The 14,047-nt window shown below is 32.9% G+C and overlaps 2 protein-coding genes across 10 annotated transcripts in view; both read left to right on the forward strand.

Annotated features, from left to right (window-relative positions):
• Nucleotides 1-3,836, forward strand: part of LOC125064843 (RNA binding protein fox-1 homolog 3) — a 74,455-nt gene extending 70,619 nt beyond the window's left edge. For all 9 annotated transcript variants that reach the window (XM_047672110.1, XM_047672112.1, XM_047672111.1 and 6 more), the window contains one exon: nucleotides 7-3,836. In XM_047672110.1, the coding sequence (XP_047528066.1) occupies nucleotides 7-51 (45 nt within the window). In that variant the 3' untranslated portion in view covers nucleotides 52-3,836. The remainder of the gene's footprint in view (nucleotides 1-6) is intronic.
• A 362-nt stretch (nucleotides 3,837-4,198) lies between these two features.
• LOC125064512 (cGMP-dependent protein kinase, isozyme 1-like) lies at nucleotides 4,199-13,774 on the forward strand. Its single transcript, XM_047671597.1, has 11 exons — nucleotides 4,199-4,371; nucleotides 7,123-7,487; nucleotides 7,775-8,058; nucleotides 8,308-8,477; nucleotides 8,721-8,959; nucleotides 9,081-9,181; nucleotides 9,612-9,828; nucleotides 10,241-10,472; nucleotides 10,908-11,006; nucleotides 12,760-13,016; nucleotides 13,161-13,774. Exons 1-11 carry the CDS (start codon nucleotides 4,270-4,272, stop codon nucleotides 13,318-13,320), a joined length of 2,226 nt encoding a protein of 741 aa, XP_047527553.1. The 5' UTR covers nucleotides 4,199-4,269; the 3' UTR covers nucleotides 13,321-13,774.
• Nucleotides 13,775-14,047: the final 273 nt, after the last annotated feature.

A 14,047-nucleotide genomic window follows, 5' to 3' on the forward strand; every position in this document is an offset into this window, starting at 1 on the left:
TTGCAGACTGCCGTCTACAGAAGCGGATACAACAGATTCGCGCCATACTAAGCCAGTGGAACAAAGTAGGATTTTATTACTCGAATATGAAAACTTCGTCATCTTTACGTAACATGACAATGAACTCTCTTTGTAAACGTACAAAAATTAATTATAGGTATCAGTAATAATAGTGCTAGCCGAGTACTGTCTAAGTAAGCTTGGATAGCAGTCGTCAAGAGTCCAACTAGGCCCATCGGGCCAGGAACTTATAAATACCAAAGTCATTAAAATTTCTAACAGAAATAGTTTATTAAGTTGAACTGTATTGTAAATTACGTGGGAAATGCATATACAAGTGCGAGCAGCTAACGGAATGCATTCGTTCTTAGATATTTGTAAGAGTTACGCGATATTGTGCCGACACGTTGTCGATGTGCGGTCTCCTAGAGTAGTTGTTACATTCATACTATTGACAATAGACAAATTCATGTAACGATATATTTAGTGAGCTTTGCACTTGCATATCATATAAAAAATTGTAAATATGAATTCGAACACGTTTTACTAATTTTACAACATACTCTTAATTTAATAAATGATTATTTTAACGCTTCCACTGCGAGTAGTTCGCCGGACAACATTCGAATGGAGTGGTTAGCACCCAGACACACACACACACACTCGCGGTGAGGGGCTGGAAACGGTGTGGAACGGTGTGCTGTCCCCTAAATTTGTTTTACCGTGAAATGTTATTTTTGATACTGTGTTTTATTTTATCTGTATTTTATACGTATACTCCTACATTATAGATCGATTGTATTCGACGCAAGGATACATTTGAAATTCCTCCTACATAGTTTCGGTATGTAGTTAGTCGTTTTGTAGTATATTTTAATAACATTTACAATGTGGTGCGTATAGATAGTGGTGCCATTTGCTCGGTTGTTATTTACACGTATATTTTTCAATTGTTACCTTCTACATTTTGATCGTAACCACTAATATAATTATAGACGGTTTCGAGTATCGTTTGGATCTTTATTGCATAGCCATCTATCGACGACATCGGTTTCGTAACTAATGTAGTGCGTGTGTACGCGTACACGTACGTACGTATGTCGACGTGAGACACAATTGTTACTAAATGAATTAGAGTTCGACGAAGTAGTGCGTCAGTTATTCGACGCCTTTAGTTTATTGCGCCGCGCTTCCGACTTCAAAGTCCAAGCGATACTCTATAAATAAGTGTTTATTTCAGTCACGCTGTACACTTCGCTGTCGTTAATAGAATAATTGGAATATTTACTTTGCAGTCCTGTAGAGTGGGCCGAATCGTTTATCGGTCGTTAGTTCTAATATCTAACTTAACTGGAAGGTAGGCGAGTAATGCTTTAGATGTAGTGTAAGTAAAGAGTACTCTGTGGAGTTCTACATATCACTGAGATTTCTCCTTGTAATTATGTTTAATACTACTTCTACTGTATCTAACTTTACAGTGCTATCTGATAAACCTTCATTTTATGGAACAAATATGCGTACGGGTCCAACCCCTTAGGAATCGTAATGTTTAGATCTAACGTTTGCATTAGAATTGTAAAATATTATAACCATCTATGGATTCGCTCAACGTTTATACCAAAGCACAAAAACCCATCGATTCATACGTTCGCAGAGCTTTGCATGTCATTCGTTTCTTCTCATTAGATTTAATAGTCTTTCAGTTAGAAAAACTTAAAAAATCTACAAGTTGTGCACGTAATTCGTAATCAAAACTCATAACTAATTAGCTTACCTTCGTTTTATCGTCATACAGATCTGATTTCAAGTGCGCTGTTGCAAAATTGTGTTTGCGAAGGGATTAAGACGACCGTAGATTGTTATTATTTCGACGTTTGAACAATTACTGTGCATTTCTTTATGATTTAGTTGTTTTTTTACAGTTTCGTATGTTGCCCGTTGCAACATCGGTATACGTTTCAAGTCATAAGATAGCGCAGTGCCGTCTGCATTAATAGCTTTAATTACGTACACGATGAAGACGAGCCGCTCGTTTGTACAATAAGACAAAAGGTTCAAAGAAAAATTTGCGGTTTCTAATTACGTCCGTTTAGAATTTCTAGTCTTTTCGCGCACAATCGTATAGGTTTAAAGGTGCTCGCGTTGCTCCTACTGGTTTTATGTGATAACTACGAAGTACACTTTTGGTATATCTGAATTATAAACTGTAAGTTAATATTCTCTGTAGAAGTTCTATGTGTCATATTTTCTGATTGCCGACTTGGTATACTTCACTCACCTAGTAGTGCCACTGGCTTTATGTTTAGGCTTAAATTTATTATTATTATACGTTACTGTAGTCATGTTGCAGCTTCGAACAATACTGTGCTTTATCGCTAAATACTCATGTATGAATGTTTATCTTTAAGGTTTTAGTTTTATACTTTACTGATTTTTTAGATTTTTTATGCAATTTTGTACCTAAGTACAGTTACAAGTACACGTGAATCTTATCGATGATTATGATTTTATATATTTTTCGTAGTGAACAATGTCACAAATGTTTGTGTTGAATCAAATTTTTGATTATCGTTTTTGTAATGCAAGTACACATAGCGCATTTTGGACGCGGTACAAGATTAGTTTTAAGGCAAGAGCTCTCTGGCTGCGTGCTCACCCGGCCCAAAGTCGCCACGTGTACTTGATCTCTCTCTATCTCTCTAAATCGATGCTGATTTTATAATTTTATTTTAACTTTTATAGATGATTTTGATGAAATTAAAGTATAAATTAAAATATACGAAATGAATTATTTAAGATTTTAGGTGTTTCATATTCTAAGCCAAATTGTTACTCGGAGAAAAATCTGAATTTAAATGACATATCTGACAAAATGGTTAGTGTGCTACAATAAGGTTTTGAAAAGAAATCATCAAGATCAATGTATTATAATATAATAATCGTTAAATTAAGGATAATATTATGTATTTTGTATCAACGATTGTTTCTCGTTTTTTAAGAGATGTTAAATCAAATCGAACCGTTCATTCGATACCGCTGTGCACAAACCGACCCGTGGCTTCCCGTCGGCCTCATATCAGTAGAGTCGTTAGCCACGCTGTACATATGTTATCGGCGACGCCGCCGCATGTTGCGCGAATTATTGTTAACTTAGCGAGTTCATAAGTATCACTTGTTCGTCAATTGCACTCGTCGACGCTACTCAGATAGTGTAGTTTACTCAGATGTTAGCAGGGTTGATATCGACGCCTTCGTGTCCAAGTATCTGATGTAATTGTTGAGGTCGCGGACGTGTCCCGGCGCGGCTCGCGTGCGTGACTCGTTCGCGTCAGAGCCCCGGGGGGGGGGAGGGGGTGTGGCTGTCCGCCGCGCGCGTCACGCTGCGAGTCGCACGCGTCACTGAATAGATACTAATTACCGTGCTCAATTTCCGTATCTGTATGTTGTACGTATAATATTAAAACGTTTTAAAGTTTTTTAATATACCTTAAAACTTACGTTTGTTATACCTGATGGTTGTCTTCCGTTTGGCACATTTTATAGAATCGATGCACATTTTAATCTAGCGCGGAAGCTCAGACCCGGCCGTTATGCGGTTTTTTGTTGTCGAATGTTATCGAGCCGAGTGCACAGCGATCCCTCTCGTGCGATTTGTGATAAAGTAATGAATAGATTTTTCGTGTGGCAATTTTATCATAGATTGCAGAGCTGATTTTCTCTCCTATTGTAAATATATATTTTTTTCAAATGGGAAATGTTGAATGAAGTAAATCATTTAAAGCCATTGGCATTGTGTACTCATTTACGTTATTAATAAATTATAGTATGAATTTAAATGTGTTTTTATTTGCTAATGCCCTTTATTATACCCCAAAACTACCATTCAAAATGAAAAGAGAAACTTTTTCGACAGAAATAAAACCGGCCCAACGATGTTACTTGACGTGTGAGTTAGACAAGCCAAAAATGATTATATTTATAAAATTATTATTGATAACTGACGACTGCTTTATTATGAATAGTTTTGATTTGGTGAGAAGATACAATTTGTAGCGATAAGATTGCAAGGTTCTTCGATAATAAATAGTAATCATCGTTTGCCACGGAATAATTAAAACAATCGGTATGGCAAGATTATCTAGTGTTTGCGATAAGGGCTGCTTGTGCGCCGATCGAGCAGTCTTAGTTCGCAACGTGAACGCTTCGCATCGCGCGATAGCCTTACTTTTATAATGCACTAAATCTGAAAAGTACAAACAAATATTTAATATGGTGCTGTGTCCGCCATTCAAATGGGCGTCCAAAGGAGGATTTAATCTTGCCACTCCCGTAAGAGAACGAAGTGATTCTGTACCACGAAGAGAAACTATTGTAAGTATCGACAATTGCTCATCTTTTGTTTAATTTTTAATCCGAGCATTGTGTATATAATATTCATTTCTACATTTCTGTACAGTCATTACGATTTTGAATTTAAATATTTTGTTTTGGTTATTTGTTAATCTATAACATATAAGGACAAATATCTTCCAAAATTTGAAGTGGGAAATCTTAATATTCTTAAGTATTCCTTTGCGTATCAAAAATAATTGCCGTGGATGTAAATTCCCAACTAGCTTATCATAAAATAGAAAGTAGGTAAAATACACGCTACATAAGCCGTTACTGATATTATTAATGAGTAGAGTTTTCTTTGGGTAATTATTATTATTAATTGTATATAATTAATAATTTATTATATTATTTAAAAAAATATAAATCATGAAATCACTACTAACAGAAACACTAAAACATGTGTAGTTAAAATATAATTACGATTATTTGTATAAATACACGTTTTAAAACATAAGACGGAGTTACACAGCCAAATAGTCTATCTACGATTATTTTGCGTCGATACGTTTTCTATACATTATTAAGATTTGCATAGTATCCACTGCCTATGCACTGCCTACCTTAGTTACCTTAAAAAAATCGGATCAGTTGATTGAGTCACTTAAATTAACCCAGATATGTGTTATCATTTACAAAAGAATATTAATCCATACAAAAATAATAGCTTATTTTCCTTCGTGTAAAAAAATATTTCACTTTCGTTACGACTCTTATGCAATGTACTTTTTTTATTTAAAACTTAAGAAAACATCTCGTTTGAAGTTGTCACTTAACAAGTAATATATGAACGCTTAAATACTTAGTTAACGCTTAGAAAGCAGATATCGCTTTGAAAGCAAACATTACTACAGCGAATATCTACTGGAAATGTGTCTGGATGAAAGTAGGAACAAACTTTAATAAAATGCTTAACCATACATCAACAGCCTTTAAATTTCCCACCTTTTTTTTCGAAATGTGTATTGCCTATAGCCTCTACAGCGTCACCCGGCGACGTAGGCGAGTTAAATTAAGCCTCAAGCCTGGATGTTGAGAACCCACTTAAGGGCTCAGAATACGAGCGTCCTAAGCGCGTCCTGAGTTTCTTTCATCGCCGAGCACGAGATGAATTATAAACATTAATTAAGCACATGAAAATTCAGTGATGCTTGTCTGGGCTTGACCCCGCAATCATCGGTTAAGATGCACGCGTTCTAACCACTGAGCCATCTCGGCTCAAACACACTCAAATAATTTAAATTAGTCTAGAGGAAAAGTAATTAGTAATAATTTAATTTATATTTCGCGCCAAAGATAATTTAATGATGTAAAAGTATTGTAAATTGACATTTAAGTAAATTCATTAATATCATAAGCAAAATATTTATTATACATACAAAGCATTATATACAATTAATTACTTATTTTAAATCAAAGAAACAGATAACTTATTAAAAATAATTTAATCTTTTTATAAAACCATCGATCTCTTCCAAGGCGGATATATCAATCGTTAAAAATCAAAGCATTCTTTTACTGATAAATTGTTTAATGATAAATCAAAATAAATGAAGATTTAAATAAAGATAAAACTCATATTAAAACATGTGTTTTTTAAATAGATTTTTAATTTAACACGTCTTATATACAAAGACAACAATAATGATGTTAAATACTATAAGTGGGTACATGGCTTCACTAAATACAGTAGATATTTATTTGAATTAAACAATCCACGGGCTCACAGTTGCCCATGCCTTTTTTAAGTTTTAGTTAGGCCACACCACAGCGAAGATCTGCTGATATTTTACTAAACCTATAGCTGGAGCCAACGCTGAAGTTGGAGCTAATCGTCCTTTTTAAGAGACTTTTCCCACAATGCCTTATTATTTTTTCATTGTTATATATTTTTCTACGTATAGATATATTTCTACACATAGGTTATATAAATATTATGTTTATATATAGTTACTTATATATTATCACTATTCAGTTCTTGTCTAGTTATATATTAATTCCACTTCCCTAACTACTCGATAGATATTCGAATCCGAACTAATCAAAGATTTTTATGCAGTCAATATGACTACTTTTTATTAATTTCATACAATATCTAACACTTGACGTTGAAGGAAATATTTACCTAATAAGCATATGCTAATAGGTATAAAAATTACGCATTACATTTACTGTATAGCGCAAAATTAAACACACTCTACTTGACATGATGTTATAGTAATTAACAATTTTGAGTTTAAAAATAAATGCGTTAATTAATCTTAAATAATATATTATTCAACCCAAAGCGAAGTATTAGCACTATTTACTGCTTCTTCAGATTGATGAAAACTTTTATAATCCCACTTTGAAATATATGTATGAAATATTATAGTTTTAATAGAGTTGTATAAAAACTTTTTATAATTTAAAAATGTACCATTTTTTTTAGCAATATAGCAGTCTAAAGAACAGGTTTTACACCTGTGCTTAGGGCAGTCGCGAGTTTCGCCAGTCTCCCTGTGCATTCGACGTTCAGCATTAGCATTAGCAGCCTGTAAATTTTCCCACTGCTGGGATAAAGGCTTCCTCTTCCTTTGAGGAGAAGGTTTGGAGCATATTCCACCACGCTGCTCCAATGCGGTTTGACGGAATTCGACGTTTAAAACCCCTTATTATTAATAGCGCTCGGGAAAATATTTCCTATTTTTACCATAACTTAAAGTGCGACAATTATATTTTTAATTTCAGAGATTTCCCGAAGTAGTCCCTGAAACTCCAAAGGTCGAAAACATTGTCATCAATGGCAATGCTTCACATTTCAAAAAAAGCATTTCATTATCGGTTGATCCTGGGGGATCTAGTAAGAAGTCGAGTTACATGAGCATTCAAAGTGAAAAATCTATCATTGACTTTAGCAACCAACGAGATTCTGACAGTGAAAATGCGGATGAGAGAAAAAGCAGCGCCGGTCGTAAGACCATTTCAGATCTAGTTCAAACCGATCCTGAGAAACGTGCACGGCGCAAACGAGGTATAATTGCGCCTCATACACCTTTGGATGGTGAAAGATTTCCGACCGATTTAAATTATGAGAAATTTACTAAAGATGAAAAGTGAGTAACAACATTCGGCCTAAATATTTTTCTAATGTTATTGTTAACTGATAAAAATATTGCAATACATGAATAATTTTCACGATATAGATATAATACCTGTCTATTATCACACTTTAACTTATTTCTTTCTGATTAATATTAAATTCCTTGATTATTTCCCGTTAATACATTGTCAAGATCAAAAAACATGTACATTTATCACTTTATCAGATAAAAATATTGAATTACTTTTTAAACGAAAAGTTTGTTTTTAATTTCATTTTAATTTTACCTTGCATCCACAGGTCATCGCAACAAATAAAAAAAGCCATTATGGCTAATGACTTTTTAAGAAATATAATGGACGAAGAACGTCTTCTTGCAGTCGTAGAGGCAATGAGTTCTCAAGTATTTCCAGCTGGTAGTCTCATGATTCGTGAAGGAGAAAGTGGAAGTCATTTATTCGTTTCAGCGTACGGACAATTTGAAGTATTAAAAGGAGGTCAAGTGGTAAAGAACTTCGGACCTGGAGAAGCGTTTGGAGAACTTGCCATTTTGTACAAAGCCAAAAGATTCGCTTCTATTCGTTGTAGGTTTTTTTAAATACTCTACTTACAACATTCAAAATGTTATAATAAGTTATTTAAATATTCTTAAACTTAAGAAATGTAATTGTAACCTTCGTTTATCTATCTTTTTTAATGAAATTACTAAGAAATGTAACATTTAGCAATGAAATTTCGTTGTTCATTTAATTATTAAGTACTAGGTTTAAATGTTATATTATATTATAAGGTTGTTGTATATTATTTCCACTTTATAATATTAAAATTTTAAGGCATTACTGAAGCAAAAGTATGGACACTAGAACGACGAGTTTTTCAAAAGATTATGGTCCGTAGTGGCCGTCAAGAAATGGAAGATAACATTCGTTTCTTGTCATCCGTACCTCTTCTTCAAGGCATCCATGCGATTGAACTAGCTAAGATTGCAGAATTTTTGAAACGGGTTCGTTATGAGTTTATAATTACTTATTTTTTATTTATATTAACTATCTGTTTCGTCATACTATTATGGTCTCAAAAAAAAAATCATGTAAAAAAATGCAATTTGATAGCAATAATAATAGTTCAATCTTAAAGATAAGGAAAAATTAAAATTAGAAACAAAAACAAACAAATCGACGATAACATTAAAGCTTAATTTTTTCGCATAAATTTATATTTTAAATTAATAATTAATTTTTGGCAGGAATTCTTTTCCGCGGGTACGATTGTGGTCAGACAAGGAGATCGTGGCGACAAATTTTACATAATTCGTGGAGGCACAGTAACAGTAACTAAACGAGAAGAAGATGGAAGCGAAAGGCGCGTAGGTTCTCTTCGGAGAGGTGAATATTTCGGCGAGCAGGCGTTACTACACGAAGATCGCCGCCTTGCCAGTGTCACCGCTCTTCCACCCGGCGTAGAATGCTTAACACTTGAACGAGGGTATTTTACTTCAAAATATATTCATATAATAACTTGAAATAAACATACAAATAGCTAGTGATCCGAACTCGAATCGGAAATTTTCTGGCATGAATTTGAACAGGTGAATGTTATTTTGCAGACCTTTCACAGAACTATTGGGTAATTTGGAAGAATTGAAAAATGTAAGACATTCAGATCCAAGGCCCTCTCAGCAAAAAAAGACATCAGTTGTCAAAAGCGGTAAGGCTAAACCCAATTTATTATACTTCAATTAAAGAAATATGTATTTATAAATAACTAAGTAATATAATTTTAATTTGGAATTTAAAAAAAAACACCGATTGTTTTTGTTATTGTAAAATGATGTTATTGTGGTTACGTGGTAATTATTTCGATATTTATGGATTTCAAATAGAGTAAGTTTTACGATAAACTTAAGATAATGCTAGATCGATTATGAGTTATGTGATTGTAATAAAAATATGGTCAAGAGTAAGCAAGAGATTTTTATTACGTGTAGGTACATTAGCAAAAGGATAAAGAATGATACACGAAACATTTAAAAAGTATCTTTAAAATTGGTACATTTTAATTTGTTATAATTATAATAAAAATGAATGAATTCTCTCTATTCCTATTTAAGTAATCGAACTATTATTTTCTTTGATAGAATACGAATATGTGGAATTAAAAGATCTGGAAATTGTGGGTACCATGGGAGTAGGCGGATTTGGGCGGGTGGAACTCGTACAATATAAGCGAAATCCTTCGCTAACTTTTGCACTGAAATGCCTTAAAAAAGTGGACATGGTACAGCAGCAGCAACAAGAACATGCTTTCAACGAGAAAAACCTTATGATGGCGTGTAAAAGTAGATTTATATGCAGGTAAAATCTCACTGTAAAATATTTTACAAGTAGATGCTATATGGTAGGTTGCTTTAATCTAAAATATGACCAAATATTTGAAGATATCAAAAACACACAAGATTCACATAAATATGTTATATTTTTGTTGATTTTTTGATATATAACATAATAATACGTTAAATTTTAGAATACAAAGTTCATTTTTTAAAATCTTAAATTTCTCATAAAGTTTATTGTTAAGAACAGAACACTTAGCTAAATTAGTTAATAAAGGGATGCGCATGCGTACGTGATGCGTACGATGTCTAGCCACTAGCCATATCATGTGACTAATCATTATGACGCAAAAATAATTTACATTAATAATACATACATTCGTACGTACTTATGTATCTATTATTGATGTTATATAATATATCTTTTTTTACAGATTATATCGTACATTTAAAGACAATAAGTATATATATTTTCTCATGGAACCTGTTTTGGGCGGTGATGTGTGGACTATACTGCAGAAACAACGGTACTTCCCCGAGAACATCTCCCGCTTTATGGCCGCCTGCGTGGTCGAAGCATTCCAGTATCTACACTCTAAGGATATCATATACAGAGATCTTAAACCTGAGAACTTGATGTTGGATAAACGGGGTTACATTAAATTAGTACGTCTTATCTTTATTACAAAAATAAATATTACCCTATATATATTATCACATTGAGCATGATTTAATGGGCATAGGATTTATTTATTAAAGATATTTTTAATTTATGTTAGTACTTAAATAGTATTTATCATAAATAGTACGTATCAAATGGAACGCCCACTCAACTAACGCATGTTAATACCGTCTTCAGTGCCATTAACATTTTTTTTTATTTGCAATGTATGAATTCAAAAACGAAATGATTATGTCAGGAAACAGGATTACCATTTAAAAAAAATTATACGTATGCTTTGATGAGTGGGTGGGTACTCACACTGTGATAACCTAATTTTAGTTATCCTCTTCAAACCATTTAAGACCTTATATTCTAATAAAATAAAATTATGTTAGTATCGGAATAAGGTACCATTTATTGCAACCTTTTTATTGCAGGTTGATTTTGGCTTTGCCAAGAGATTGACGACAAACAGCAAAACTTGGACTTTTGCCGGTACCCCCGAATATGTAGCACCTGAAATTGTGCTCAATAAGGTATTGTGAGATTTTAATGTATTTTTTTTTATTTTTGGCTTTTATTTGTGCCAAGAGGGCGCAGATTATTTCGCTAAATGTATTTTATTTTATTTATTAATTAAAGGCTAGCCGCAATGTCATTTTGACATTTCATTTACGTACAATTTAAATTGGTTTTAAATATTAAGATACGGAAATAATCGATAGTCTTGCTTTTTAGCATATGTATACCGCCGCCAGATTTTTTAACAGTTATGATCAGTCATTTGTCTTTCTATTCTATAGTAATCCTAGTAGTTTAAGCTTTGCTTCTTTTGTGCGTTTGGTCTTTCTTTAAATGTCGAACCCAATTTCGTTATAGTTTTTTTTAATAAAACAGTTTCATTCATTATTTTTGTTTTCCTTCTGATGATTGAATGATGGAGATAATGATCTTGTCTGGCAACCGTGGATATTAGATGGTAAAAAACATGTGTTAAGAGTTAGCTGTTAAAATTAGCTTGATATTTAAGCAGTGCTCCAATACTGTAATTTCAAAATTTGTCAGAAACAAATAGATTTGGTTATATTACTGACATATTTTTATAGATGTTATTATGAGAACAAATATTTAAAAAGTATTAAACATGTCTATGTATAAATCTCATTGTCGTATACATAGTAAAAAAATAGTTTTAAGTCATTACAAAAAATCTCAATTATTATTTTAAGTTATAAATTGAAAAAAATATGCCTCGGTTACTTCAGTATTGACCTCGGTTGTAAATTCAGCATTAAATAATCCCAAAAAAAACCTTCGGTATCTGTTTATTAAAACGTTTTATTATATATAACTTTACTGAATGTAGGTAAACTGTAACCAATAGGTACAATACAAATACACTTTAAAAGTAGTAGTTTAAATAAAGAAAATCTGTTCATATTTAGGAACTCAAGTAAACCTCATTTTAATGGTTTTCAATGTGCTTATATAATTGTTTTTCTCTGAGGTCAAGGTAATAAGATATTTACAGCTGTTAGCGTAATCAATAATTTCTTAGGGGATCGTTTGTACTGGGTACTAGTAGTAGTAACCTAGGTGGTAGGAATCGATAAACGATAACGGTTTACGTAGCCTTCGAATGAATGCAACTTAATACTTTTTTTTTTGTTTGTGTCTCAAATTTTTGGTGTTAAAGAATAAGTCTTAATTAGGAGTAATTCATAAATTCTACGTTGCTACTATACGAAATAGTAGTGTAATTAAAAAAACAAACAATAACTGTCGGCTTAAATGAGTAGACACATAAGTAGGTAGTTATTAACTACTAGTATTAGTAAAGTGGATGTACTTTTTAGCCATAAGAATGATTTCAAATTTGATTAGAATCTGATTTGGATTTTTTATTTTAAGATGACATTTCTGAAGAAGCAATCTCTAGACTGTAACTACCTGCTTATCCATGGGTAAACTGATTCTGATATCGCTCGTAATCTTAACTTCAGCAGTAGCCGTATTGTGTACATGATCTAAAACCAGATTCAAATGCTTTAAGATGCTTGAATTGAATATTTCTCAAACTCGTTTCTGACGCAAAGCACTTTTATCGAATGCGGTCACGCTTCACGCACTCACTCGTGCATTCGTTTCCTTACGTGTGCTAATACGCGACATGGTTTTTGATTTTATGTAGAATATTAATCTATGTATAAACGTCAAACAGTTACATGTTACAATATATAAATGTAATTAAATACTTATTCAAACATACATCTCTATCGTAATGAACAGGGCCATGACCGTGCCGTTGACTGCTGGGCACTGGGCGTATTCGTGCACGAGCTGCTGGTGGGCAAGCCGCCCTTCCGCGCGGCTGGCGGCGACCACATGAAGACATACACGCTCATCCTGCGCGGCATTGATGCCGTCGCCTTCCATCCTCGTGTGCCCAAGTCCGCTCAGATGCTCATCCGCAAGTTATGTCGCGCCGTGCCTGCCGAGCGTCTCGGATACCTCAAGAACGGCATCGCCGATATCAAAAATCACAAGTAAGTATAAAATCATTTAACTCCCACTTTGGAAACCACTATTTTATATATACAAAAAACTGAAAAATATTATTGAGAAAACGATAACATTAAGTAGTACAAAACTAAATATGAAATTTTTACATGCATTTTTTCACAACCCAGATGGTTCCTCGGCTTTGACTGGGAAGCTTTACGCGAAGGCAAGATGAAGGCGCCATTGGTGCAACCTGTTAACAGCGACCTAGACTTATCTAACTTTGAAAAATATCCCAAAGATAAGTTACCACCAGACGAGACCTCCGGGTGGGATGTTAATTTTTAAGCTAAAAACCAAAATGATATACTTATATTGTATTCGTTTTATATATTTAGGCCTGAGAGGATTAGGTAGAAGGATACTCTGTAAATGGTGCTGTTTTTGAGAAGATATATTTAAATAACGTGATGGTTAAGTTTTTATTTGTATTGTAGTAAGAGTGACATTATGTTTTGTGTACAATTATTTTTATTATAACCACTACATTTAATTAGTGAAATAATCTGAAAAGTGGAACTTAAGCTGGTCGGCCTGAACATAGACTTCAAAACGCTCACACATGTGAATCAGTAGCAGGTAGATTATTTATAAGTAGGTATCAACAATACCTACTTATAAATAATCATTATAGTATAATCAATAAATTGCTAATTCATACATCTTACCGCACGCCCTATTTCTTTCATTATGTTCCTTTTACATACATACATTTATTAAAATGTATAGTAACTTTTCTAAATATACTGATTTACAAATAACATTGTAAAAAGGCATTTTTTATTTACAGAAAAAGCTATATATATATATTTTATTTTATTTTTAAACAATGTTTAAAACTGTGTGAATAATAAATTGAACTATTAGGATTATTTATTTTACCCTCACCTTTTTAAACATTATTTTTTCATAAAGATAATATAGAACATTTACTGTAATTTATATCTCTAGGGGACTTTTCTTTAAATATTTAGTACGTTTACAATTCTTACATTCAAAGTTTTCTTATTAGTAT

This window comes from Vanessa atalanta, chromosome 6 (genome assembly GCF_905147765.1).
Source record: "Vanessa atalanta chromosome 6, ilVanAtal1.2, whole genome shotgun sequence".
NCBI lineage: Eukaryota > Metazoa > Arthropoda > Insecta > Lepidoptera > Nymphalidae > Vanessa > Vanessa atalanta.

What these genes read in the sequence shown, in the direction of transcription:
- LOC125064512 (XM_047671597.1), top strand. Translation starts at nt 4,270, where the DNA reads ATGGTGCTGTGTCCGCCATTCAAATGGGCGTCCAAAGGAGGATTTAAT. An exon ending in TGCTTAACACTTGAACGAGG is followed by an intron (nt 8,960 to 9,080) that starts GTATTTTACTTC and finishes GTTATTTTGCAG; the next exon opens with ACCTTTCACAGAACTATTGG. An exon ending in CTGAAATTGTGCTCAATAAG is followed by an intron (nt 11,007 to 12,759) that starts GTATTGTGAGAT and finishes CGTAATGAACAG; the next exon opens with GGCCATGACCGTGCCGTTGA.